Here is a 27,440-nt window from a genome sequence, read left to right on the forward strand (position 1 = left end):
CTCTATAGGAAGAATACAACTGGAGGTGAGTTGAGTCGTGCAAAGACTCATTGAGATCGATGACAACATCTGTCTGCATTTATAAATTATTATTTACAAACCTTCATCGATCTCTGAGAGTGTTTGCAGTCAAAACCAGTCAGACTGCGAATATTTGCAGAAAGATTGTCTTGAGATCCAAAGTGGTCATGAGTGTGCAACACCCTTAAACTCTGGGCAATCATTTAGTCATGAGTTGCACAAGTTGCAATCCATCACAGACTGCGAAAAATTAAATGCAATCACCAGACAGCCACCGATTTGTTATTCATTTTTAAATCAATTCTTGTTGTATGACTGAGCCGCTAGCTTGTTCTGAATTATTAGTAGATTCGTGTCGAATCTTTACTGGCTGACCCTGAAACAAAGGTTCATGGGACTTTCCTGTGCAGTCTTGTATGACCTGCTATTGCCAGATGCTATTGCTGGATCTGTATGTTTTATGAAATATAAATAAATTTAAAAACTAATAAGCAATTTTACGATAGCGTCTCAATATATTGCTTTGTTGTTTCCACATTACCTGGTCTGCTTCCCTCTCTTCACTGTAATCTTGTTTCAAGCAGGGGTTTTATTTTGAAATTGGGGACCGGAAGTTGTATAAATCTTTTTTCCTTTTTATTGACACTTTGACTGATTTTTCTTTAAATATATATATGGGCGCTTCATACAGGTGTGCCTGGACATTTATTGTTGTTGTGATGATTATTTGGGGTTAGGCGGGGATCGTGCGTGTACTGCGTGGATGTTTGTCTGCTTGGCGTCACGGGGAAAGGAGCGCGCACAGCAGCGCAGCGGCGGCTTCGCTCTGCACTGAAAAACCGTGCAACTGGGGCATGCGTTGACTTTACACAGCGGACCAACAAGCTGGTGGAGACCGTGCCGGATTCACGGGAATACCGCGACGTGTCGATTTTCTGTAATAAACACCGGATTACTGGAGGTGGGTTCGGGGAATATTTGGGGTGTTTAGCGATAAGGAAACGTAGAAATCACAGATGTGAAAAGGTGCGCTTCACCTCGGGCTTTTTTTTTTCTCTTTTCTTTCTTCCTCTTCCACCTTTGATAATCTGATTTTCGTCCGGATCCAGTGAAAATGCAGCCTGTACCTGACAGATGTGTGACACCACAGCTGCAGCCTACAGGTCTGTATCGCCGCTATTAATTCAAGCGTGTTTTTTTATGCCATAAATGAAAATTCAATATGAGGCTTAAGACAGACTGAGAATTGAATCAACAGAGGCAGTGTATGGCACTGACTGCATCTGAACAGCTTCTTATGCAAAAAAATAAAAAAATGTCTGAGTGATATTCTGTCTGCTGTAATTATAGTAGCATCTGGCCTTTTGTGCTCTGCTCCTGAAACACTCACTTGATTAGAATTATTTTGTTGCCAACAAAACAACAACAACAAAAATCCCCAGACAAATTTCCTCACTACATTTTAAGTAAACAAAAAGAATTGCCAAGAGGCACAGGCCGGTTATCGTGCTACAGCACGGAGCAGGTTAGATTTGTGTCAGGTCCTCTTAAACAATGCCTGACTGCTTACTCAGAGGATAAATCACAGCTTGTGTTTGCCAGTGTGCCTCTGCACCTTGTCTTCTGTTTAGAGAGTATCTCCTGTCTACCTGCTGCAGATCTGCTGTGGTTGGCTGTGGAGGACTGAGATTGCTAAAGCTGCAAATCACATCATCAGCATCATCAGCATCAACATCTGCCACTTCAAACGCGACAAGACACAGGAGGACGGAGGCTGCTTTTTGGATGATCAAAGACAGAGAAGTCAGAAAGTACCTGTAGACGATGACTCCAGCGGAGCTGTTTGCTTGAAAGCAGCATGAGATAACTGGGGGCTGCCACGCTAATCGCTGATTCAAGCTTTTTTCCGTTTGGCAATGATGAAAAAACCCCTCTTTGTCAGCTGACTGACAGGGTCGCAGTGGTGCTCTAGCACAGGACGTAGCCAGCAGCCGAGGCGCAGACACCACAGAGGAGATGGCTCGTCCGGGATCCGGGTTGCTGGTGTCCGTAAATGGGCTGGGGTACCCCCCTCAGAACCTCGCCAGGGTGGTGGTCTGGGAATGGCTGAACGAACATGGACGCTGGAGGCCCTACACCGCAGCAGTTTGCCACCATATAGAAAACGTGCTGAAGGGGGATGCCCGGGGAAGTGTAGTTCTAGGGCAGGTGGATGCTCAGCTCTCTCCTTACATCATCGACCTGCAGTCCATGCACCAGTTTCGACAAGACACAGGTAAGAGTGTGCACAGATGCCGGTGCCAAGGAAAGCACAGATAACACAAATTTAACCATAACAATGGACCCAATGTACTGTATACGTTACTGATAATTAATCAGGTATTTTTGGATGTCCTCATAGCAGATGATGTCATATTATCCAATCTGGGCCAAACCAGCTTTAATGCGCTTGGTACACAAACTCCACAGTCATTCCAAGGGAATAAATGAGAGCCCTGATTGTTTTGAGGCTCGTGTATATGAGCCACAGGTAGAGCCAAGAGGCACTGCCACAAGATGAACGTGAAGCATAGAGCCGATTAAAGTGTAGCAGTTACATATTGAGCCAGAAATGCCTTCATGCAGCTGTTGGGATGCCATGACCTTGCCAAAGGTCACCATGCTTTAGCAGTTGTGCATCCATCAGACAAATGAGATGCAGCTCAGTGTAAACCTCACTCTGTCTTGTTATTCATGTGTGAAACAGTTTGTAATTCAGCGAGTTACAGTATGTTGTTAGGATCTAAGTCATTTCTTATCGTGCTGCTACATGACTTCAGTTTCTGCAACTTTTCACACCTACATACAGAAAATGGAACAATCTGGTTTCACAGTTTATTAGACAATCGATACCCATGTTTGAACGACGGCGCGTGCAATCAAAAACTTTGTCCTCAATTTTGCATTTAATGCGAGCTCTGTGAGACAGCATGAGGCCACCATTATCTCGACTGAGGGATCGATCGCCTCTGGCCATAACGTGCTAACAGTAAATGCCGAAACACCCCCCCTTTCCTGTAACTACGTGTCACTTTAGAGTAAAACCCAAGCCGCCACAGCCTTTGTTTGGCTCGCAGTAATTCTCTCAGATGACTGCTACCTTTTAACGTAAGCCCAGATGCTTTTTTGTAATTCTCCACCAACGATCAAAACTCTCTCTTTGTGAGGATTCCCGTCCTGCTTGTTCCAGTGTGTGTGTGTGAAGCAAAGATGAGGAGGGGGGGGGGGGGGGGGGTTGTAGGCATCTGTTAAGAGCAGCCTTGGAGAAATCGCAGCTTTCTGAATTATTATTCTTCACAATCAGCTGTGGTTGATTACAACTCTATTAGCCATTTATTGTGACAGCTTTGTTAGGATGCTCTGAAACTCATTAAAAAAAAAAGTCTGACAACGAGAGCTTCCACTCTCTTAAGTTAGAGGCTCGACTTGCTGTATTTGAAAGTGTTATGTAACACGAGAGCATCACGAGGTGCAGGGAGACTCGCAGGATGTACAGAAGGTAACTTCGCTGTCCACGGGTCTGCACCGTGTCGCTTGTCATCAGTGTGCATGATTCATCAGCGTTAATAAATAGCTGCAGCGCCGTGAGGAATACAGATAGAATTGAACAGAGCTCAGATTCCTAAAAGGTCAGACCAATTTGCAAATGCATTAAGTAATAACTGTGTAAGTGTCTTTCAACAGATGGGTGTACTTCAGGCTATAAATGCAGAGAAATGTGGCAGTGGTCACAGTGGTCTGTGGTCTGCTTGCCCCTTTTAAAATAAATAGTAACAAAAAAAAGTGCTTAAAAACCAGCAAGTAGATTGGGGTATCTAAAAGAATATTAATATTAGCTTAATGTATCTTATAGTCAGTAAAACTTGGTATGTCAGTATTTTTCTACCTTTCCGACATGCTCTGGTCTACTGTGCTGACTATGAGGACAACTCCATTTGTGAATGGCTGTCAGGTGGGTTGTAGTACAAGCAGCTGCCTGCCTGGTTTTCTGCCGTTCTCGTTGACGTTCCCCCCTCTGATAAAACACAGAGCTGCACATGTGTCTGTGAGATGAACCACTGAGTCATTTGTCAGCCATTACCACGACACGGGGGCTAGGCCTGACGTTTATCGCTCCTCACTGTGCTGTTCGCCGTGTTACCTTCCCCCTCGGCTGGGATAAACCTGTCACGGCAGAGGCTGATGGACAGTAGGTCTGGATGCTCGGTGCTCCTCCTCTTTGTCCTCCTCTGTGCTCTCTTTTGCTGTCCCTCCACACGGGCACACCTCTGTCCTTCGTCGTCATCGATCTGAACTCCCATGAGGCCTAGCTTCCAGGCTGTTGCGATGTCACCGCTTGCGTGGAGGGATCTCGGCGAGCTTGTTTTGCTATAACATTGAGTGTGATGCATTTGTTTCACATCGGATGTTTGCTGTAGCTCAGCAGGTCACCCTCAGCCACTTGCTTTGTTGCAGGCTTATGGAGTGTCCCTGTGGGGAAACCCCGTTTTGTCGCAGAGCCAGTGAGCTTGCCCTCTGAGGCTGTTTCCTTTTTTGCCAAGAGTTGTAAAGAAGGTTAAGTATGATTGATATCCACTGTGTGTGTTTCTGAATAAATGCTTGTGTTTTTGCATGTGAGTAATTGTTGCTTGTGTGATTGGTGCCTTCTGCCTGTTATGGTGTTTGGGTCCCATCCCTGCAGGCTGTGCAGGGCTGCCCTTCGCTCCCCATGGGTTTGGGAGGATCTCCTGTGGGTGGTAGCCAGGCCGAGTTACTCAAACTAATGAGACAGCAGCTATGTTTTATCTCCATGACTCCCTCTAATCAGAAAGCCATGACAAGAAAACACAGCCACCGCAAACGACGCGGCAGGGCCCGGTTATGGAGGGAGTAGCCTTAGAACATCTGCATTTAATTGGCACTCAAAAACATACAGGGCACAGATTTCATCTCAGTACAGTTGCAAGCAAACAGCAGAGTTACTGGTGAAAAACACCAATCTGTGGTGAAATCCCGACTAGCACTGCTTTATGGATATAGTATAAGAGAAGCCTTAGAGGCTCATATAAGCATAGTGTGAATAGATATCCAGCTGAAGGCAGGGGGAGAATTGACTCTCGGCCAAGAAGGATCGATCCGTTTTCCTCCCCAGAGGGGCATTTAAACCTCTAAACACTGCTGTGGACTGATCCCCTTTCACTACAGCCACCCCCACAGCAAAATACACAGGCTTATCTGGCATTTCCATCATATACCAACACTTGTGGCCTGTCTGATGGATTTCACACTGCAGCTACTGCTTGGATTTTAAGCACTTTTACTTTTTCTATTTTTCAAGATCATATGTAGGCGACACAACCCAGAAACCCTCATCTTCATCATTTGTGCTCTGTTGAAGTCATCGCTGTTGGTCAGTGTTTTGGTTTTACTGCATATCTCCTTTAACGAGACAAATGTTGACACCAAGCAAATGTACAATCATAAAATATACTACAGTGTTTTTTACATTTTTTAATGAAGTTAGACTACTCTCAATCTCATTTAGCAGCAAACATTCACACTTATTAAGTATGCATCACAAATTCTGCAACACCATAAAGAGGCAGTCACTTAAATCAGTTGTTCTCCGCTGAGCGCAAAGAACAATGACAATGTAAATGTTTCACTTCACATCGTCAATCTAATATTGATGTGATTTGTATTGAAGATTGTTCGGTTGAATTTAGACTCTGATTGTTGTGAATGAGCGATATGGATTCCGGCGTTTGTGTGGCGTGGAAGAGTGTTAAGGGTTAGCTAACAGTGCGCCGCCATGACCGTGGCTGGACTTCTGCACGTCTGGTCAGCTTTACTTTTCAGGATGTTTGTTCAGATGTTAAATACAGCAGCATTAACACAGTGAAAGTGAACTGAACTTGCTTCATGCTATACAGCAAGAAATAAGTGTAATGTAACAGCAAATGTAATGATAACAAAATGAAGTTAAAATCCAGCGTTAGCAAGTTTCGAGCTCTGATTGTATCTAGCTTAGAGGATATTGTTGATGCTAACTGTGTGCCACTTATGAAAGAAATTGCTAAATAAATCAACAGATATCATTAATGTTATTTACAACTGACAGAATCAATACTTTAAAAAATGAACATTTTACCACAAAATGTGGATTTTCTCCTGAGGATGAAAAAGTGTGTCATTTATACGCAATAACGGAGGTTTAGGCTATTTGTCTTTGTTACATCTACCCTTCAGTAAATGAGGTAAGACATGTTATGTTGTTATTTTGTATTCTTGGGCTCCACAGCTGAGGTCCACCATGATCGATTTCTCTGGAAGCGATCACCCAGATTGGGTAGAAACTCAAGATCGGAACCTTTTTCCACATCCTTATATTCAGACACAATGCTACGAATACATAGCAAAAATCCAGTGGTTAAATATATGATAAAAATTTGTTATGGTGTTCATAAATGTTTAAGAGAAGCCACTCCCCTATCTCAGTTTGTCTGGTACAGGGTAGTCAGTCAGCAGCTACCTGGAAGAGCAGATTCTGTTTTTATGTTTGGATGCATTCTGGATTTTTATGGAAATAAAAAAATTTTCAAGATGTACTGACTGTAATGGGAAATGAAACCAGTTTATCCGGATCCCAAGTCTTGCCTTCTTGGTTTATATTCAGAAACATATAAATATAGTAGGAATGAAAGGACACTAATAGACCTCAGTCTGCAAATTACAAGAAGAAAACAATTGGCAAAACAAATGCTATCAATGTACCGCTGGAAAAGAAGAAATTACTTCAGGGAGGGCAAGTTCAAATACATATGGGGTCCATTTATGGTCCACAAACACAAAGACTGATGTATGTGAATGAAAGGAAAAGGAAAAGGGGTTTTTATGTTCCCCGTTTGTGTGTTGTATTCTGTTCTGTTTTATATTCAAAGGGGCGATAAAGGCTGGTTTATAATAAGTTTCCTGTGTGTTAGTTTTGTGATCACTGATCTGACGTAAGTAATTGTTGAACTTATCTGTAATTATATACATTGTTTTTATTAAAAATATGAAAACAATGTAAGGTTGATGGACTAGATGAAGCTTTGGCATGTAATTATATATATGTAATGATAAAAACACTGTAAAAAACAGATATTTCTATAGTAGTGAAAAAACAAGAAGGTTTCTGTTATTTAATTGTTTATCTGTTGCATGGGGGAAGGTCTTCATCAATAAGAAAAGCTGTAAAACCTGGGGAAATACAGTTGAAATACCTACATTTACATTTTCCAAAGCTATCGAGTGCGCCAGATTGAAGTCTCTGTTGGGCCCGCGAGCCTTATGTTTGACACCCTTGCTTTAATAGGTCCTGATGTTGATATTTTCTCACAAAGTTGAGAAAATACATAAATACAATAAATCAATTTGAACTGCAACAGAGAGCAGCGTGCAGATCATTTCTGCATACGTGCCACATGTGTGTGTGCAGTTGCGGATTACGGTTACTCTGCGCTCACCGTTGTGAGCTGGCCCATGTGTGACTGCAGAGATAACCCCTATCAGCAGCTGTTGGCTGCTGTGTTGATGGAGCAGCTCTTTGTTTGTTTTTGTTTCACAGGCGTGAGAACCTCTTCTTCTCTGCCCTAATTCCCCCGGCTAAATGCTCTCTCTGACTAATTATGGTTGAAAGTGTCACAAGTCAAAAGCTCTCATCTTCTGTTATGTGTTGAGCTGACAAACAGCAGTAGTTGTGGTTTGGATGCTACCTGTGAATGTGCTCGAGCACTTGTTATGCTGTACACCAGAAAAGAGGGTGGCGCCTTTGTATGTTGTTTTCTTTTTTTTTTCTTTTTCTTCTTTATTGTCGTTTAGTAAGTAGTAAGTGTGTGTGGGAACTGTTCTGGTGGTCTGTGGGAGGAAGCTGTAAAAAGGATCCCTGCGATGTACGTGGTAAAGGTCAGGTACTGTATGCATCAGCTCTGACTGTGAAATCCCACTTGCGTCAGAAGAAAGAAGATAAGCAGAGAGCCCAGCGACTCTAGAATGCACATTTGGTATCGAAATGTGAAGAAGAAGCAGGTAGAAATAGAAACAAGGCAGACAGAGTTACCTGAAGAAGAGCTGACACACTGCGTGAGAAGATACTACTACATCTTCATACTGGGTGTATTTCGACTTGCAAGAGATGAATCATACATAAATGGGTGTGAATGTATATGAAACTTAGAGTGGATGTTTATAGCAACTTCAAAATGATGTTCAGCCTATTTGTAGACCCTGTGCTCAGGTTCTCCAGTGCACCGAGCTTGGTGAAATCCACATGCGTGTCGGCAGGAAAGGAGACGGAGGGGGGGGGGCACGCAGAGGTGAGGAGAGAAGAGGAACAGAGGGAGAGGTGGAACGTTTTCCTGATGGAAAGTGACAGAGCGGAGGGAAGGATAATAACACCGCGCGTATTTCCCTGCTCCTTCACTCTCACATGCGCTCAAACACCTCGGCGTCCATGCTGCGACGTCTCCCATCAAAGCGTGCCTGTTTTTAATTACGAAGTCATCTGCTCGTGTTTTTTATCAGTTATCTGACAACATGCTTTGTTTAAAGAGGCAGGCGTCTGCCACAAGGTACCAGAGTGAAAAGTTGTTTGTTTAGTTTGACTGGCGGTTACCTTTGAAACGGTACACATGATTCTTTATCCTCATTGCATTATAGTGACGAGCAGGCTGTGCATCCCCTGGAAACCACTGGCGTTGATAGCTAAAGTGCATCTCCACATCTCCTTCTAATCCAGCGCATGAACTTCTAAAGCAGATATCTTACTTTTTCATCAAGGAAGCGGTTTTAAAGCCACTCTCTGCACTGGTTGCTTATCAGCCCGCTCTAGGAGGTCAGTCAGATCAGTAACTGTTGTCTGTTTCAGCCCGTCTGTCTGCTGCTGCAACTGCTAATAAAGACTTATGCATGATCACAGCATTATTTGATTAAACAAGCCATTTATGGGCCAATATCTTATCTTGTTCTAGCATGTCGAAGCAATGTCTTTAGGTATCATCACTCTCATCTTGGGTGCTTTTATTTCCTAGATAAATAACTCATTCCAGTCTGTTGCAGATAGAGCTGCTCCAAAATAGGATAAATAAAGTGAGTCTTGTTCTGTTTGTTGTGTTGAAGAATTTCCGTGCGGCTTCATAACACAGGGAATCTGCCAAGTGCTAGCTAGCTGTCACGTTGAAAAGGGACAGAGTGTTCCTGCTGTAACCAATTGGGTGTCTTTGATCTACACCGTATGGTCTAACATTTACTGAAAACATCTTTTGACTGAGATCAGAGCTGCAGTGACGCAACTCGGGCTGCCAGCGGTTGCGGCGAGCCAAACTCAGAGCTCCCTTGATCAGACTCAGTGAATACACAAAGCCAGTGTGGGACTTTCTGCCTCGGCCTTAGCTTTTTCACTCGCTTTACAAAAAAAGAAAGACTCTGCTTTAGCAGTGTGGAGGCACGACAAACCGCTAACACTGAAAACAGCATCTTAGTGATAAGCCAGGTGTCATCGTTTCACACCGAGCCACTGCAATGGATGGAAAACATCTTCCCAAAGTAATCTGAACATCAGACTACTTTAAGTATATTGTGTGTTAATAAACAGCATATCACAGAACTGCTAGCTTGCAGTGGAAGTGAAAATTCTCAAATGCTAGCATCTGAAATACATTTAAGGGATCTGTGAAGGGATGATTGCGGTTGTTCACCAACACTTTTTGACTTATTTGTCGCACACTGGTAACAACGTGAAGGCCAAGGCTGTTACAGTTTAACTAAAAAGAAAAACTAGCTTACATGCTGTAAGATTTTAAAAAATGCCAGCCATGAATTGGACAGCTATAGCCCTGCTGCCAGGTGTACAATAATAAACTGCGTGGTCCAGTTCTAACTGCAGCTTGACGGCCGGTCGTAACTAATAAAATAAATGGTCGGTTGTTTTGTTTTTCTTTATGAGTCCTCTTCTATGCTGCCCTCATAACTGTTTAAACTCATGAACACAAAGGATGCATTTCCTTAACAAGGCATGGGATAAACTCAAGCTTACTTTTCATATGCATTACACAGAAACATCACTTATTTTGGTATTTGGCTGCCCGGCAGGCTCTGCCTAATGTCAATGCGAAGCATTCTCACTTTTCGCTCCTCCTGTCTGCGTGTCACCTGTTAGTACTTCTAAATCATGGCTGTTGGTAAGAGTCCAAGTCCTGTGACTGTCCAGCATGAGGAGCATCCTGCAGTAGCCTGTGATATGAGGAATATTTGCCAGGTTTTCCTGGCAGCCAAACTCTGCTTGTGCTATTCAGAGGAGCTGCTCACACCATCAATTTTTATGCCTCGTGCCAGCAACCGCCACGGTGTGGAGGAGTTATGTTGTCAGCTTGTCTGTGCTATACTCTCGAACACAATATTTCAGGAATGAGGGAATTTCTTCTAATTCCACACAAATGTCCTTGGACTGATGAGCTGATTTTAATTTTGGTCGTCAAAGGGTCACCATGATTTGACAAAGGCCTTGTTTGGCCATAACTCAAGAACTGATAGGTGAAGTGTGACAAAGTATGACACAAACTTCTTAAAGAATGAAATGGTGAAATGATGACATTTCATATCCTGAAGGTCTAAGGTTTGCGTCACAGCGGCAGATAATCCTTTTCTGGCTGTTATCAAACATCGTAACTCAAGAAGTAATGATAGTGATAATAATGTCGTTTCACTGTCGATACAGGTTTGCAAACTGTGTATAAAAGTGTTGCCTCGGGGTCAGTTTTTATCAAGCGGAAACAGCAGTTGCCTCCTTCGTGTTTTGTTGGATGCATTTCAGTTAGAGAGAGACATACTGGTCAGTAATGAACACAACCGCAACATCTTTAGTTTTTTGTTATCACTGTTACTTTTCATATATTTTGACATATTATTGATTCACAGATAAAAAGAGTGGCGTTATCTGGAAGATAAAGACTAAAAGTGTTCCTTCCCATATAAAACTATATTACATATAACTAAACAATTGACCCTGATATGAACATGAACGATGGAGTGCTGGGAGTTTTCCTGATAAAATAAGAAGGATGTTAATTATTGTGTAACATTATTCTTAGCAGCTTACCCCCAAAAAACACCCAAAACACATAATTTGTGTTTAGGTTTGTCAACCTAAAATAGGTTGACAAACATAAAATAGTATTTTGCACCAAACTTGGCAAAACTCAGCATGCTGTGCAGTATGCCTTTAAAAAAGTTGAAGGAACTGGTGAAGTGGAGTGTAAAAGCAGAAGTAACAGGCCTAAAAAAAACTATCTACGTCAGATGAGCAGTATCTGAAAATCCAGCAGTCTTAAAACAGGACCAGATAAATGCATCTACTTTTGATCCATCTACTGTTCACTGAAGCCTCATCTGGTGTCAGTGGAAAGGTGGCTGTCAGGAAACGACTCTTAAGGATGAAAATGGCTAAAGAGTGAGTGATGACCAAAAACTTTTGGTTCAAACTGTCATCAATTTGTACTGACGAGGTCAGGGGAGAGTTACAGCCTTCATCAGGTAAACACGGTGGAGACTCTGTCATGGTTTGAGGCTGGATGTTAGTCAGTCGTGTTGGGGATCTTGCCAACCTTGCTGAAATTGAAACAACACCACATTCAGCAAAAACCTAACACAGGATATCAGCGCAAACACTTCATACCATCTGTCAAACACGGTGGTAGAGGTGTGATGATTAGGCTTGTCAGCCTAATCGTCGGAAATTGACGGCTTACAGTCATTAAGTCTACCATGAACTAATTTTTATACCAGAGTGTTGTAGAATCAAATGTCCAAATACTAAAGCTTGGCCAAAATTAGGTCATGCAACAGGACAACGATCACAATCACACCAACAAATCTGGCTCAAAGTTCAGACCTCAACCCAACTAAAATGCTGTAGTATGACCACAAGAGAGCTGTGCATAAACAAACGTCTGCAAACCTCAATGAACTGAAGCAAAGCTGCAAAGAAGAGTGGATCTGAATTTTGCACAACACTGTGAAGGATAAATGATAAATGCATACAGAATACAATTATTTCGTTTCATTGTTATTGCTTCTAAGCTACTGAATAATTCTACGTAGAATTCACAGAGGCTGTACTTTTTTCCCCCGTGAGTTTTCGAGGTTTATATGAGTCTGTGGCGAGCCCTCAGCGCTTTCTCTCGCCTCTTTGTTTTGTCGCAAACTTCAGCTTGTTGTCATTTAAGAGGCTTGATGTAGAAGACTGACAGTCAGAGGGATCCTGCAGTGTCACAAAATATTGCGACTCTACTGTCAGCTTTTGAAAAGGTGAGAAAGTGTTGCCTGAAAGTCAGCCCTTGTGCCCAGTATGTGAGAAATGAAAGCCCTGGACAAGTTTCACATATAGTACTGTAAGTGAGAAATGAATTAAGACAAAAGAATACAAAAAAAGTCTAATAAGGTAGTTCTGATTCTGGTATTAAACTCACATTTGGGTTGGTAACAGAAACACTGGGACATGATTATGCGGGCAGCCTTTTAGTTTGAGTCTCTGTACATACGTCATTCAATGCCGTGATCATTTGTGATACTAGACTGAAACAGCTCATTAACTCAAATGTCTTATCTGCCGATCACATGGCAACAACTCAGTGTATTAAGGCATGTAGACATGGCCAAGATGACCTGCATAAGGTCAAACTGAGCATCAGAATGGGGAAGAAAGATGATTTATGTGACTTTGAACATGGTGTGGTTGAATCGGATAGACAAAGAACAGGACACTGAGGAACAAAATACTGGAAAAAACACTGTCTCGTCTGTTTGTTCTCAATTTCTGCTGCAACATCCAGATGGTAGGGTCGGAGTTTGGTGTAAATAACATGAAATCCTCAATCCATCCTGCAATATATCAAGAGTCCAGGCTGCTGGTGGTGGTGAAATGGTGTGGGGGATCTTTTCTTGGCACACTTTATGGCCCTTAGTACAAACTGAGCATTGTTTAAATACCAAAGCCTACCTGAGTTTTCTGCTGCTGACCATGTTCATCCTTTACGACTACAGTGTACCCATCTTCTGATGACTGCTTCCAGCAGGATAACACGCCATGTCACAAAGCTCAAATTATCATGTTCATTGAACATAATGAGTTCCCTGTAATTAAATTACCTCCACAGTCACCAGATCTCAATCCAACAGAGCACCTTTGGGATGTGGTAGAAAGGAAGATTTATAGCCGCCAAATCTGCAGCGACTGCGTGATGCTGTCAAGTCAATATGGACCGAATTGAATCTAACAGTAATAATTAAGGGATCTCCGAGGTCTGGCGTAATGAGCTGTTAGAACTTCGATAGCATAAAGTTGTGTTCTTGAACTGAAAATGACCTTTCATTGTGATACAGGCGCTTCCAAACCACACCTTCACATAACACCATCATTCATATTCATATTTATAGTTTTCATTTGCAGATTCTTTAATGTTACCTTACCGTTGGTTTACTGAAAAGTGGGTTTGTATAATGGGTTTCTCAAAATACTTTGACCCTCAAAAGTTAGCGTGCCACTGTGTCACGTCTGTAGGCTTTGATGAGGTCTGTCGAATCTGTGGTCAGGCTTTGAGCTCAATAAAAGCTTTTAGCAAACCAACAGCAACTTTGCAACAAGGACGTGACCCCGATTACATTCAGCCCTGACATCTGCCCTTAACAAGCATGAATTGGTTCCTCTTAATAGACTCAATAATCGAAAAGGGAACGCTGCAGTGCAAATAAGTGAGCTTTTAAAATGAGCGATTATGACTGGACAAAAGATGAATGTCTCTTCATTAAATTTGAGTTATGAACACAGCAGAAATGTGATTACACTTGTGATTCAGCTGGGAAAAGGTCTGGGCCTAATAACTCGTCGGGAAAGTAGAACATACTTAAGGTGAAGTTGTTTTTGGTAAATCTGTCACGGGGTACAGTAGATAAAATGTTCATCACCCCACCGGGTGGTCTGATATACGCTGACCTCTCTCACACCATGTCCAGTTTACTGCTGATCAAAGCTGAGCACTGTAGTCTGGCACAGTGACAGCTTGCTTTAATGTAGCCAGGCGTTTCCTCTGATAAGACCTGACCGTGTCTGACAGCCATGAAGTGGGTTATAAAAGCCCATCTCAGCAAACTAATTTACTGCATACTGTTCATCTCAGTGAGTCAGACTTCTTTTATTTGTCAAATGTAATATTCTGTGCAATTTTTTTCCATCTAGCGCCTTCCTCCATCGCCACTTATCTTCCACTTCATATTTTTTTGTGCAATAATGGATCCTGGGTATCCATGAAACGTGCGAGTGTGGATAAAAAAAAGTGAATCAGACGTGTGACTCGGACCAGACAATAAGGGATGAGGAGGCGATCTTCCCCTGTGATTCGTTGCTGGAATTATTTTCTTAAGTTCAGACAGTGAACCGCGCGAGCTGTTCCTCAAAGTCGGCTCCGATTTGGGCTGGCCGTCAGTCAGCTTTCTGCTGAGCATGTAAATGGGTTTCACTGATTTCACTGATGTACAGTCTGTTGTAGCGGTGTGACGCCTGACGTGAAATATTGTGTCGTCACGGCTGAATACTGCACCATGTGGTGTGGGAATTGCACTTGTGTATATCACTTTCTCCCTGCTGAACAGAGCATGTCAACAATGTATGATGAGCTGTAAGAGCTTGGCCATATGTTTGGAATCACTCACAAATATCAAGATATTAATGCCACTGACAGTATTGTCAGCAGGTATACCTGCAATGCAGTCCAGTACGATTGTTCTACCCTGACACCTTTTATGGTATATCAATAAAAGGTATACCAAATTGCATTTAGAGGTGGTTCAAATATCGCTAATACGTGTAAAAATAGGCAGGCTAAAATATTAGTTTGCTTTCTTAGTGTAGTGAAATCTACTGTACCACCACATTTAAAAGTGACCTGTTAAACATTTGAGCATTTAAACATTTGTCATACAAGAAGTGTTATGCAAGAGTGTTATGAAATTGCCTGCATGAAATTGTTACCACTATATTTTTACACCAAGGTGATTCCAGATGACCTACTGATTTTAAAACATCTGAGGTAGTAGGACAAGTGGAGGACAAAAGAAAAAGTGGCAGGGTTAAAAATGATCTATAGCAGATGAAAAGTGTCTGAAAGCCATGTCCTTAAGAAAAAACACAATTCAGCAAAGACTGTCACAGGACCTACAGCAGGGGTAGGAACTCCAGGCCTCGAGAGCCGTTGTCCTGCAGGTTTTAGATGTGTCCTTGAACCAACACAGCTGCTTTAAATGGCTAAATTAGCTCCTCAACATGTCTTGAAGTTCTCCAGAGGCTTGGTAATGAACTAATCATTTGATTCAGGTGTGGTGACCCAGGGTGAGATCTAAAACCTGCAGGACACCGGCTCTCGAGGACTAATGTTCCCTACCCCTGACCTAAAGGATACATTAACCTTTCAGCTGATCCATCAACTATTCGCTCTTTCTCATCAGAAATGATCTCAGTGGAAGGGTGGCTGTCAAGAAGCCATTCTTAAGGATGAGAAACAGGGTAAAACTATAAACACGGAAATGTACGGTCAGATTTTGACCCAACATGCACAATACCATCTGGACTTCCAATGATCCCAAACACAGTGCCAATGCAGTAAAAGCAAGGCAGCCAACATCCAAAGAAGCTTTGAGTGTCCTTCAAGAAGCCTGGGGAACTATCTAGAAAGCTTGCCTAGGAGAGTTCAGGCTGTGTTGGAAAATAAAAGTGGTCTGACCTTTAAGCTCATTAGAATTGTACAAACTGTGTTTTGCCTCATATTTCCATGTATGTTTGCACATTTGAATAAATCTCTGCACTTATTTTGTATGTAGCAAAATAAAAAGAAATTTGAAGGTTGTCTCAAGACCTTTGCACAGTACTCTGTGAATCACATACAATGGGATAGGTGCACAAAGACATCATCTCAGTTCCTTCACTCTTCAAATTCAAATATATTTGTAAAAGAAAAACGTAAGTGACTCATTTTATGCCACAAATATAACAGAAAATATAAAAAGGGGGGGAGCTTGGAAGTTTGTTTTTATTACATAAAACCATTTGATCTTTACAATTATACACTTGAAAAGGCTGATTTTTTCTTTTTGCAGGAAAGCCAGTATGTGGTACTGTATGCAGTAGCTAAAAAAGTCAGTCCCCAGTAATTATGGGCAAGGCAGATGTCATGTCCACATGGCTTTCCCCCATAGACATCTTAACTCCATGGCTTCATAATACCCGTCATTACTGTAAAATGCAATTGTGCCCTTAAAGCCACAGTAGATTCCCACAGCAAGCTGGAACTGATTAGCTTGTTAGTTTAGCACCAACTGATTGGTACCACCTAGAAAAATCCCAGAAAATGTTGTTGATCACATAACTCAAAAGGGAATGTTGTCAAAAGTTGTTTTCAGTTTTGTCAGCCTATAAGTTAACTGGAAAAGTTAGCATAGCAGGATTTTGTTTCCCATGTGTGAAAGTGCCTCTCCTCCGCTAACAAGAAACCTGTTTCACTGTAACCCTGGCGGTGTGGAGCTATGTTGTGTGAAGCCAAGCTTGCATGTTAGTGTGTGCCTGTCTGTTTGTGTGTCTTATGACGGTGCCTGAGGCTGTGCCTCCTACTCGCTTGCCCTAGTGATGTGACAGCACGGCGCTGACACGCTAACGAGGCTCCTGCTGGACGTGATGAGGCTGAAGTGGTGTGAAGCAGAAGCCATTGTGCATTCAAACACACTCACCTAGTTCAGGGTCTTCTGGTGGTCACACAAAAACATGCATGTACACAAACAAAATGAGTCAGAGAGCAGCAGATTCAAAGCTCTTCATCCGAGAACCGTCACGACATCTATGAAGGTTGTTTCAGGGTCTATTGCAGCACTACAGGAGCTGGCAGGTGGACAGGACTGTAACTTAATTTTCTGAAGATTTTCTCTTTTTTTGCCCCTCTCTGTCTCTTTTTGTTACCTCAGTAAGTGCAAGCTCTGCACAAGCACACGGTAACTGGCCAGCTCCCCGGGCCAAGGTGTGGGAGAGTTTGGAGTGTTGAAGGGGCTGAGGATGTGTAGGGTTGCAGTGGGAGTTACACCACTTTTCTTCACCACTTTGTCTTGCTGGCAGCAAAACTGTATTAGTTGGGCCGGTTTTACTGCAGTGTTCACTTTCTGAGCTCGGGCAGAAGTGAGACATCCTCTTTTTTTATTGTTTCGTTGGCAGAAAACTTCCACTCATCACATATCTGCTCCTTCTCTCCTAATACACTCACGTAGCATTTCTTTCTGGCCTTTTCTCTGGGCCTTTTCCATCTCCCCATTTTCTCTCTCCTCACACCTTCACTCCATCTTTGCCTTTCTCCCCTGTGTCTCCCCTCTTTCTTTTCTCCTGTTCAATCACCTTTACTCTTCCTTTTTTTTCTCCACCACCACCTTTCAACCAGCAGTTGCTCTTCCATTTTTGTTCGTCCATCATGTATGCCCGAAGAAAAAAATTAGGCAATATTGCTTTATGGATATCCTAGTAACTATTCACTGCTATTACTTATTTCTTTTAATATATATATAAAACTGCATTCTGGGGGAAAATAAAGTGTCATCTCACTCTAGAATATTAACTTTAATGTGTGATTTTGTGAGAGAGGAGCAGGGGAACTGTGATACTGAAACATATAATGCTGTTAAAGCAGCTTAATGCCAGACTGCCAGGCTCATTATTATGCTCTCTGATCTCGGGATATTCGTTAATGAGCAGATAATGCTTTTACAGATTTTGAGGCTTTTATGTACAGGTATGACAACAGCTTTTGAAAGGGAGAGCTTTTCTCACAGCAGTGCATGCATATAAATGAAAAGTTCACTTCTTCTCGTATTTATGTTGTAGCCACTGATCCTTTTTGAGATAGATCTCTCCACGGTGCATTTTTTTTAAACCACGATTTTCTGTCTCTTGATCGTCACTAATAGCCAGCGTGGGTTTATTGTTTGCGAAGGCCCTTTTTTGAGAGATGAAAGTCCTGGGTTTTTTTCCCTAGCTGTGCTCTGGGGTTTATTAGAAAACATCAAACGCGCTTCAATTATTTTATTTTCCCCATACTGTAGGATTTATTTGCATATTCATCATGTGTTCACTGTTCATATGGACGGTATTTTGAAGGCCGTGTGCTGGTAATTGAAGAGCCTGTGCCTAGATGCTACGTTGGTTGCGGTTGTGCTGTTGAATTGTTCAACTGTAAAATGAAATGAACTTGTGGTAAATATTCATTTGTGGCAAACCATGCCCTGAAAGATATGCTTTTGTGTAGCTGAAGTTTGGAAGAAGGTGCAGTCAAGATGATGTCACAGTAAGCGCACCTTATATTTTGTCCGACTTTAATCATGTGTTTACTTCTTCAATATGGCTGATTTCTAAGTTGCAGTTCATTAACGATGTTACACTTGGCCTGATCAAAAGTTACCTCGATGTGCCTGTAAACATCACAGTTCATCCGTTCGGTATCATCTTCTTGCTTCAGAGCTGTTATTGATCTCTTGCTCTCTTCAACAGTGTGTCTTTTATCCTGTCTTGCTCCCCTCACCCCCAACCAGTCACACCAGATAGCTGCCCCTCGCTGAGCCCGGTTCTGAAGGTTTCTTCCTGTTAAAAGGGAGTTTTTCCTTCCTACTGTTGCCAAGTGCTTGCTTATAGGGGGTTGTCTGATTGTTGCGGTTTTCCCTGTATTATTGTAGGGTCTTGATAATGATTGTGATTTGTGTTTTATAAATAAAAATGAATTGCAAAAGAAGAGGAATTGCAGAAGCCCTGTCTTTGTGTTTGCACCTCAGCAATGTATCTCCTCCAGTGTGTCAAAACAAGGATCCTTCGACTTCATTTTCTGGAAGTGGGCCAGAATCACAGGGAGGCAAATCCGGTGAACAGGGATTGTGTCAGCACGAACAAAAAAACAACCGATTGCACCACATTTCCCCTCATTTCCGCTGAATCTTCTCCCTCTGATGCCTTGGGACATTATAGTAGAAGTCTACATTAAAAGTCTCAACCTGTCACACAAAATTCACCGTGTGCAACCTTGTGAATGTCGAAAAAGTGATGAGCACACACTTGACTTTACACACTTGGAAAACTGCTGAAAACTGCGCAGGTGTAGCTGAAGATGCAGCTCTTAACAGAGGTGATAATACGGCAGAGTTTGGCTCTGGTCACGCCGCATTGAAATTGTTGGAAGTTGGTGCATTCCTGTACAAAAAAAAGTTTTGTCATTTAATGCATTCACAGCAAATCAAACAAAAATAGTGCATATACTGTATGGTCTGTTAAATAGCCACTAAATATGGACGGTTATTGTCAGCATTGGCTCGCAGCATAAAAAAAGCACATTTTCACTATTTTGGAAAGTTTGTAAAGTGAAGGTTAATTAGTTAACTGGGGAATGGTAAATTAACTGGTTGTTATATAGCGCTTTTCTACTCTGCTCGAGCACTTAAAGCACTTTATACAACAGCCTCATTCGACCTTTCACAAAGGCACTTTTTTCCCAGCCTAAGTGCTTTCGATCTAACATTCACACATTGATGAATGCATCGGGAGCAACTCCGGGTTCATGATCTTGCCCAAGGATACTTTCACATGCAGACTGGAGCAGCCAGGGATCTTTTAGACAGGTAGATTACCTCTTCTACCTCCTGAGCCACAGCTGACCCAAAAATGTGGTTTTCTTCACTGTGAAAGCGCAAGATCAACTTAATGCAATATTGGTTACATTAAAATACGTTTTGTAACTGAACTCTCTTTTATGGCAGAGGGCTGCCTGGTTTCTAACAGAGAATAGGTAGCTGTGCTTCTCAGATACCGTCAAGGCATATGATGCTGGACCTGTTACTGGCCCCCATCCTTCTGTAGTTAAATTGAAAACCGCCGCACTAATAGGTTCAACGCAGCCCCAGGGAAATTGAAGAGGTTTGTCAATTATAAGGCCATATTATCGTGCCTGATCCTGGCGCTTCTCTTCTGCCTTTCTTCCCAAAGCAGCAGCGCAAAGAAGAGCATTAACTACAAGGTGATGCGCGCCCTAATTCAATGACACAGATTTTTGTTCTCGCTCCAAGAGTTGAGCGTTGAGTGAGAGCGGGACGGGGTCCAGTGAGTGACAGAGTGGAAAATGTGAAGAATGGCTCAGCGAGGCATTGCTGAAACAGATCCAGGAGAGACGGTGGAAAGCGAGGGAAAGCTGGCGTCAGCAGCGGATGAGATGAGAGAGGAGATGAGGTGCTGACTCCGTCGGTGCTTTTGTCAGGGAAAGCAGTTGTATGAAGGTTCACATACGAGCAAACCCTTCCTCCTGCCCTTTCTCCTTTAAGACCCCAGAGACAGCTTCAGCGACAGCAAAACCTTTCCTTAGTGTGACAGCAAAGATTAAATCCTGTGTATTTTGCAGCAGCCGTGCAGGTGTTACCCGTGGCAAGACAAGAGATCATAAGGAACTGACAGTTTTCTTTAGGCTGTTGTGACCACAGTTTTGTTGACCACGCCGCAGAGTAGTTAGCGTGTCATAACCTGAGTGACAGATTTAGAGGCTCCCTGCGCGGAAGGAAGTAGTTTTACTCCCTCGATGAACTGTAATGAGGTGTAAATGACTTTGGTCCCTCAGGGTAAAAGCCACAATTTTTCATAGCCTTTTTTTCCTCTTGCTTGTTGTGTGTTATATTATAAGTAGAGGATAAAGACAGAATAAGAGCGTATACCGGTGGCCGTGTTTTTAGTATAACAAAATTGTTTTCTGCTTTGATATTTACAGAGGCGTCTGAATCTTAACTTGTCACATACGGCCGCTTGGGTGGGACGCCTTGGTCTCAGCTTTAGCATCGTTTTTAAAACTAAAGAGTTAATGTTGTAATGTTGTTTGTAACCTGACCGTGTCCTTCTCAACCCAACCAAACAGTTTTTGTATCTAAACCTAAAAAAAGAAGCTTTGCTTATGAAAGTCAAGCAGAAATGATTAATTGTCTTTGAATTGGGGATTTGGGGTGTATGATATGGTTGGGTTATTGGGTGACTTTATCACCTGTCATCGATTGGCTGAGCCCATTGGTTGCTGGGCTAGCAGTTGCATGGATTTGTTTCGGTCTGGCTCTTTGAGGCTCAGGAGTTGGTGAACCTGTGAATCTCCATTCATAGCCTGAATCTCATAGGACATTATATTACGATCTCAATCACAATTTTCTCACCTCTTTTAAAATGAGAAAGTTACATTTTTTTCTATGTTTTAATCTGAACCTGATTACAGACTACAAAACAAGTGATCCCAGTCTGAAATAAAAAAATTCCAGAGCCGATATATTATTAAAGTTTAAACTGCAGATCAATATAACAATAGATTTTTAAGATGTTGTAGTTGTTTATGTCTATTGTGTTTAAAGGAGCTGTTTTGCTGGTTAAATAAAAGGTGATTGCATCTCTTCAAGCCTTAGACATAAGTTCATCTTCTCAGAAGCTTAGTTTTAGCAGTGTGTTTGGAGCTGGTTGCCTGCTGTGATATGCGAGCTGTCGTTGTCTTCTTCAGAGATAAACCTTTGGCATGTTTTACAAAGCATCATTTTGCTAATCTGCTGTGTCTCCGTGCTGTAAGCCTCTGAGGGCAGCCAAGGATGTTAGAGTTTAATGATGCATGTCCTTCCATATAAAACAGTGATTCAGACTGGGCTTCCTTCACTTCCAGAGAAAAACAAAGCTATTAAGGATGGAGACTGGCATGGCGTCATGTGATGAACAGACAGAGGGAAGTTTCCCCACAGCCATGATGTGATAGGGCAACGAAGCTCACCCTGAACCCTCCTGGCCCCGTGTGACAGTAGGGCTAGAGTCCCACAGTGAGGCCCGATGTGGCAATACATCACACAGCTCCAGCTTGCCCAAGAGCAAACCATGCTGGTGTTGGGGAAAGGACAGCTAGAGGACAATGTGGGAGATGAGATAAGAGAGATGAGAAGGGAAGGCAGGAAAGATGGCTGCCAAAGGCGCACAGGTTCAGACAGGAAGCAGCCACTCTCGCTTCGTTTCCTGTTAGGAAGAGCAAGAACGGTCATGGGGAGAACGTCAACAACTCGGTCCTGGGTTTTTACAGAGGAAGGTAGGATACACAGCAGAGAATTACAGCCCAACATGAGGCTCGGAGAAGAGATTCAGGGTGTATGTTTTGAATAAAACTTCCTACAGGAGGCTCCCAGACCACAGTGTTGTTGTTTTTTTCGGTGTGCTTCATAGTTTCTCTACACAAGAATGCAAATATTTAAAGTTTATTTAAAGTCAGATTTATTAAATTATTTATCTTGGGTATTTTTTTTTTTTGCTCTGGCCTTCATTAACATTCGAAACAATGGTGTGTACTTAATAAATTACTGTTAATTTTTGAAATGAAGCAGCAAGTGGTGATGTTACACATTTCAAGAGATATCTTATTTTTATTTTGTTTTGACTTTTTGCTTTTAATTTAGTTTAGTTTCGGTTTGTTTCCCGGGGGTTTCGCTTGCGTCACTTTACCGTTATTGCTTGAAAAACTTTTGCTTTAGTTTTTATTAGTTCGAGTTAATTTTAGTCTTCCAGCATGTGATGGGGCAAGATTTACAGTAACACAAAAAACCACAGAACTTTTCGAAAGAAGTCCTGTAGACATCAAAAAGTCTAAGTAAACATGTCAGTCAAAAGCTCATCAGGAAAAATGTGCTAAAAGTTTACCAAACTTTTTACCAAAACTCATTTCAGTAATTTCAGTTATTTTTTTAAAGGTCTAGTTTTTACTAGTTCCAGTTTTAGTTAATTAAAAAGACCTTGGTAGATACTCATCACATTATACTATTTCCCCAGACATTGCAATCACTCAGAGCTAAACAGTTAGCTGGGATAAACATAGGAGTTAGCACAAAATGCTAATTTGGCTTTTCATCTGACTAGAAGTGCGTGTTTAATGGGTGTGCAAACATAATTGCAAATATGTCAATGTGTGGTTTTAAGGAGAAGTTACATTCTGAAACTGTTTCTCAGCAAACCACATCTAGGGGCTAGGACCCCATCCCCCACACCCTCTTAACCTACATACACACCTTAGAAGCTTTGTCAAACAACCCTTTGTGTTAGTTACTGGACAACTTTACGCTCGACTCCAGTGTGATGGTGAAGAATGAGAGTCCTGAACTCTGCAGCTATCTGACTGTAAATGCTGAGCAATGCTCGGTCCTGACCTCATTCAATTACACTCAAGAAACCTGACTGCCAAACGCTCATCCTTTAAAACCCACTGAACTGTTTGAAGAAAGTCTTTCAAGTTGAGCTCGTTTCATGCATGGTGCACCATCACAGTGCTCACAAATACCTAACAGGATTACAGAAAGAGATAATGTTCATCTTTGGTTCCTCCCTGAAGTTGAGACTGGGAATGAAACATCTCCACATGATTAAATATTTACAGTTTACACTTTAACGCTGGTCAAGACTGTTTGGAGCTGTGCCGCCATCGATCGGGCCATGAAGATAATGCATCCCGCAGTTGCCACAGTGATGAGGGGCTCAGAGCTTTCCCCTGATTTGTGTATAGGGAAAATTATTAAATTTAGGAATGAGTGCTTTGTTAATGTGCGTGTTGTATTTTTGAAATACACTGAAATCTGTGTTATATATTTCATTTTTATTATCTCAATGGAAATTGTGCAGTGAAAAAGTCTTGAGCCAATAGAGAACACAATGTGAAACATGCAAACATACATGGAAATTCAGTATTGTGGTAAAACCACTTCTTGTGTAATTTGGCATACCTCACCCTTCCACTCAGACCTTTTCTGATTAGGTTTCAGTGACCAGTGTAAGGATCAGCTAAAGGTCCAGATGCATCTCTGCGAGTCTCGTGTTAGGTCTTTGCTGGAATTTTTCCTGTTTCTTAAAGAGATGATTTTCAGATACTGTTCATCTACTGTAGTGGGTTTTTTTAGGCCTGGCACTTCTTCTTTGTCACTCCACTTCTCTGGTTTTCTCCCATTGTTAAGGACTTGCTGCACACATGCTGAGAAATACAATGTTTTTTTTGCTAGTAACTCTTTGTAAATCACATTGGTGCAAGAGTAATATTATGATATATTATGCTATTACATGGTATGTTTGCTGTTATTCTATATCATGCCTGTCAACTTGCTATTTTGAGATTCAGCTAAAAATAATAGGAAAACGTGATGTGTTTTTGCAACAGGCTGCTGTAGCACAGTGCCTGAAGATGTTATATGTAGAAACACCAATGGCTCATCCCTTGAGTCAGGTGCTTTTTTATGCTAGCATATCTCATAGGTCAATGTTCAAGGACTGAGCTATGAAATTGTCCAGTCGACTGGACTAAAAGTGGGTGAAAAAGCAGAAAGACCTTTAGAAACCCTGGAGAACTATTGCTCAAGACCTTGTTTTTTAATTACAAGAAACTCTGGCTCACTGGAAGCAAAATTTAAAGAAACGAGAGTTTCTACCCTTTTGCATAGTGCTATATAAGAAAGCAAGTTGGCAAGCTGTGAGCAGGCATGGATGTGACTGGCTGAGAAAGTTGTGCACGGCTGACTGACTGAAGACGTGAGAGACACAGGCAGCTGGCTCATTGAGCAGTCATCTGTAAATGTGTGTGTGTGTGTGTGTGTGTGTGTGTGTGTGTGTGTGTGTGGTTCTAAAGACGCTCCAAATAAAATTAGCTGTCGAGCCCAGTCCTTTAGCAGTATGCAGCAACGACTCAAGGTCAGACTTGCTGATTCTGCTGATGCATTTTATTCTCCGGAGCCAGCATCAAGCTCCCGGGTGAGGGTTTACTGCTGCCCACCAACCCTCTACTCATTCCCACCCCCATTCATCCTCGGCACACACTCCCTTCCCTCCATTATCACCCTGATCCTCCCTGGTTTGGGAGTGTGCATTTACCCGTTAAATTAGGAGGGGGAAGGAGGGGATGACGCTTTCGGCTGGAGTGCCTGGATACCCGTGTTGACGTGCGGCGGGGAGATGGATAAGCTAAGGTGTCCTAATTTCCCATGTGACTACAGTAATTGTGTTATAATGGAGGTGGGAGCTGAGTGGCCATCAGCAGACGGACAGAAGTACAAAGCTCCTGGCTTTATGCCCCCCCCCTTACCGTTCAGACGGACACAGCAGTGGGTACGATGTCTGTGTTCTTAAAAGGCCGTGCATGCAGTTTACGACACAGCAGGAGCTTCAGAGGTTGAGTGATTGGACTATGTGTGCACCCCAGTTTGTTATTCCTTCAGGCAGAAGGTGAACTCTTATACCTCATCTCCTTCAGTTGGTCAAGTTGGCGTCTCGACACTTGTTAGCTCACTTGATGAGCTTTACACAGAAAAGCTGCGGATCTCCTCAGGCTAATGTCACCAGCAGTTTCTGTCTATTTATCATCCAAACAGTTATTCATTTACTCATTAACTGTTAATTATAGCGGCACACAAGCGAGCATACATCACCAAACTGTGAAAGGCAAACCCATGTTCTATTATCTATTATTTTTTCTCATTAAATTAGCACCATCTCATTTTCCGCCTATGGTGAGATCAATAATTGAAATACATTAAAGGGGCACTCCAACACTCTTCTCATTATGCGTAGTGAAGCCTGTGAGCATGACTCATGATAAGTAACCGTGGTGATACATAAGGTTACTTATGCAAACTTTCGAAATCTCCATTCAGAGGCACAGACGTCATTAGAGAAGTGATTATGCATTAATGATCCTTATGATGTCATCAGGTTTTTCCGTTCCTGGGCTCCTTGCCTTTCAAACTGGAGGTGTTGGCTTTGGTGTAAGAGGTCTTGCAAAGAAATCTGAATTGAATATTATGGACAATGTGATGCATTATGGGATATGGGATTTTTGAGGACTTGTTTTTAATATGTCGTCCCCCCCCCCCCCCGTCCCCCCATTTGTTTTCTACATGCTAATTTTACTGGGGTGAAACATGTTATAAGCTTTCTGAATACAAAGCCATCCTCACGTTACTTCTCTTCTCTGTTGATTCCTCTTAGGCACCATGAGACCAGTGCAGAGGAACTTCTATGACCCGTCATCTGCCCCAGGGAAAGGTGTGGTGTGGGAGTGGGAGAACGATAATGGCTCGTGGACGCCGTACGACATGGAGATCTGCGTGACCATCCAGAACGCCTACGAGAAGCAGCATCCCTGGCTGGACCTGACCTCTCTGGGCTTCTGCTACCTCATCGACTTCAACAGCATGTCTCAGACCAACAGGCAGAGCCAGAGAAAGAGACGCCTGCGGAGACGCATGGACCTGGCCTACCCGCTCATCATGGGCTCCATCCCCAAGTCCCAGTCCTGGCCTGTGGGCGCCAGCTCCGGCCAGCCCTGCTCCTGCCAGCAGTGCATCCTGGTTAACAGTACAAGAGCTGCCTCTAATGCCATCCTGGCCTCCCAGAGACGTAAACTCCACGGGGGGACGGCGGGCAACGCAGGCGCCGCAGGGACCCATACCGTAGTGCGGCAGAGCAACACTTTCGCCGGGACTTCGTTTTGGTCTCCAACATCCAGCTCCACCGGCACAAACAACAATAACATTAGCCTGGGAGGTGGACAAGCTAAAGCTGAACAGGTGCAGTTGCCACTGTCCGCTGCCAACTTCCCCTGTTCCCCCGTGATGCCATCTCTTTCATCTGCCCATGGCCACCACGCTCTCACCATCAACGGACAGAACAATCTGAACCGTCCGGGCACCCAGCGCATTTCCGTGGGGACTGCCAGAGGAACCATCCCAGCAGGGTAAAATTTTTTTATTGTACACAAGAGGCAAATGCACACAAAGGCATTGGCCTCTTTTCCTAGCGCAGATTTTCTGGAGTCGGCAGTGGTCTTTCACTCGATACAACGCAGGCATAATGCTCAGATTCAGTTGAATTTACAGTTCCACAGAGGCAATGGGTGGATATTAAAAGCCAAGAGCCAGTTTTCATGTCTGCTACACAAAAGCGTCACCCTGAATCCGTGCTGTATTTTCTGTCTTTCTCTCCCTCTCTCTGCTGATTTATGACTACTGTTGTTAACGTGCCGATCAATGAATCTGCAGAATAAAAGTCCAGCTGATTCTTCTCTGGCCCGAGTTGGCCGAGGAGGAAGCCTTTTCTTCCGTATGTGTGCCCGCCATGGTTACTGCTCCATAACAAGCTTATGTCGGCCCCCGATAGGCGTGAAATGCTGCAGCCTCCGTTGGATCACTCTGTTGCTTCTGCTTTGAAGTAATTTGTTGCTCTCACACTTCGCTGTGGTTGTTCTGTCACGGGATGTGAAAAGACAGTTTGA

General features: G+C 42.7%; 1 protein-coding gene across 2 annotated transcripts in view; it reads left to right on the forward strand.

Moving 5' to 3' along the window:
- The first annotated feature begins 671 nt into the window (after window positions 1-671).
- The window catches only part of dtx1 (deltex 1, E3 ubiquitin ligase), a 47,318-nt gene continuing 20,549 nt past the window's right edge, over window positions 672-27,440 (forward strand). The window contains exons 1-4 of one of the 2 annotated variants that reach the window (XM_005473118.4): window positions 672-982; window positions 1,131-1,184; window positions 1,680-2,296; window positions 26,156-26,903. In XM_005473118.4, the coding sequence (XP_005473175.1) occupies window positions 2,038-2,296; window positions 26,156-26,903 (1,007 nt within the window). In that variant the 5' untranslated portion in view covers window positions 672-982; window positions 1,131-1,184; window positions 1,680-2,037. Of the gene's footprint in view, window positions 1,185-1,679; window positions 2,297-26,155; window positions 26,904-27,440 lie in introns of both variants that reach the window. The other variant, XM_019365933.2, reaches the window with a different exon arrangement.

This window comes from Oreochromis niloticus, linkage group LG12 (assembly GCF_001858045.2).
Source record: "Oreochromis niloticus isolate F11D_XX linkage group LG12, O_niloticus_UMD_NMBU, whole genome shotgun sequence".
NCBI classification, from domain to species: domain Eukaryota; kingdom Metazoa; phylum Chordata; class Actinopteri; order Cichliformes; family Cichlidae; genus Oreochromis; species Oreochromis niloticus.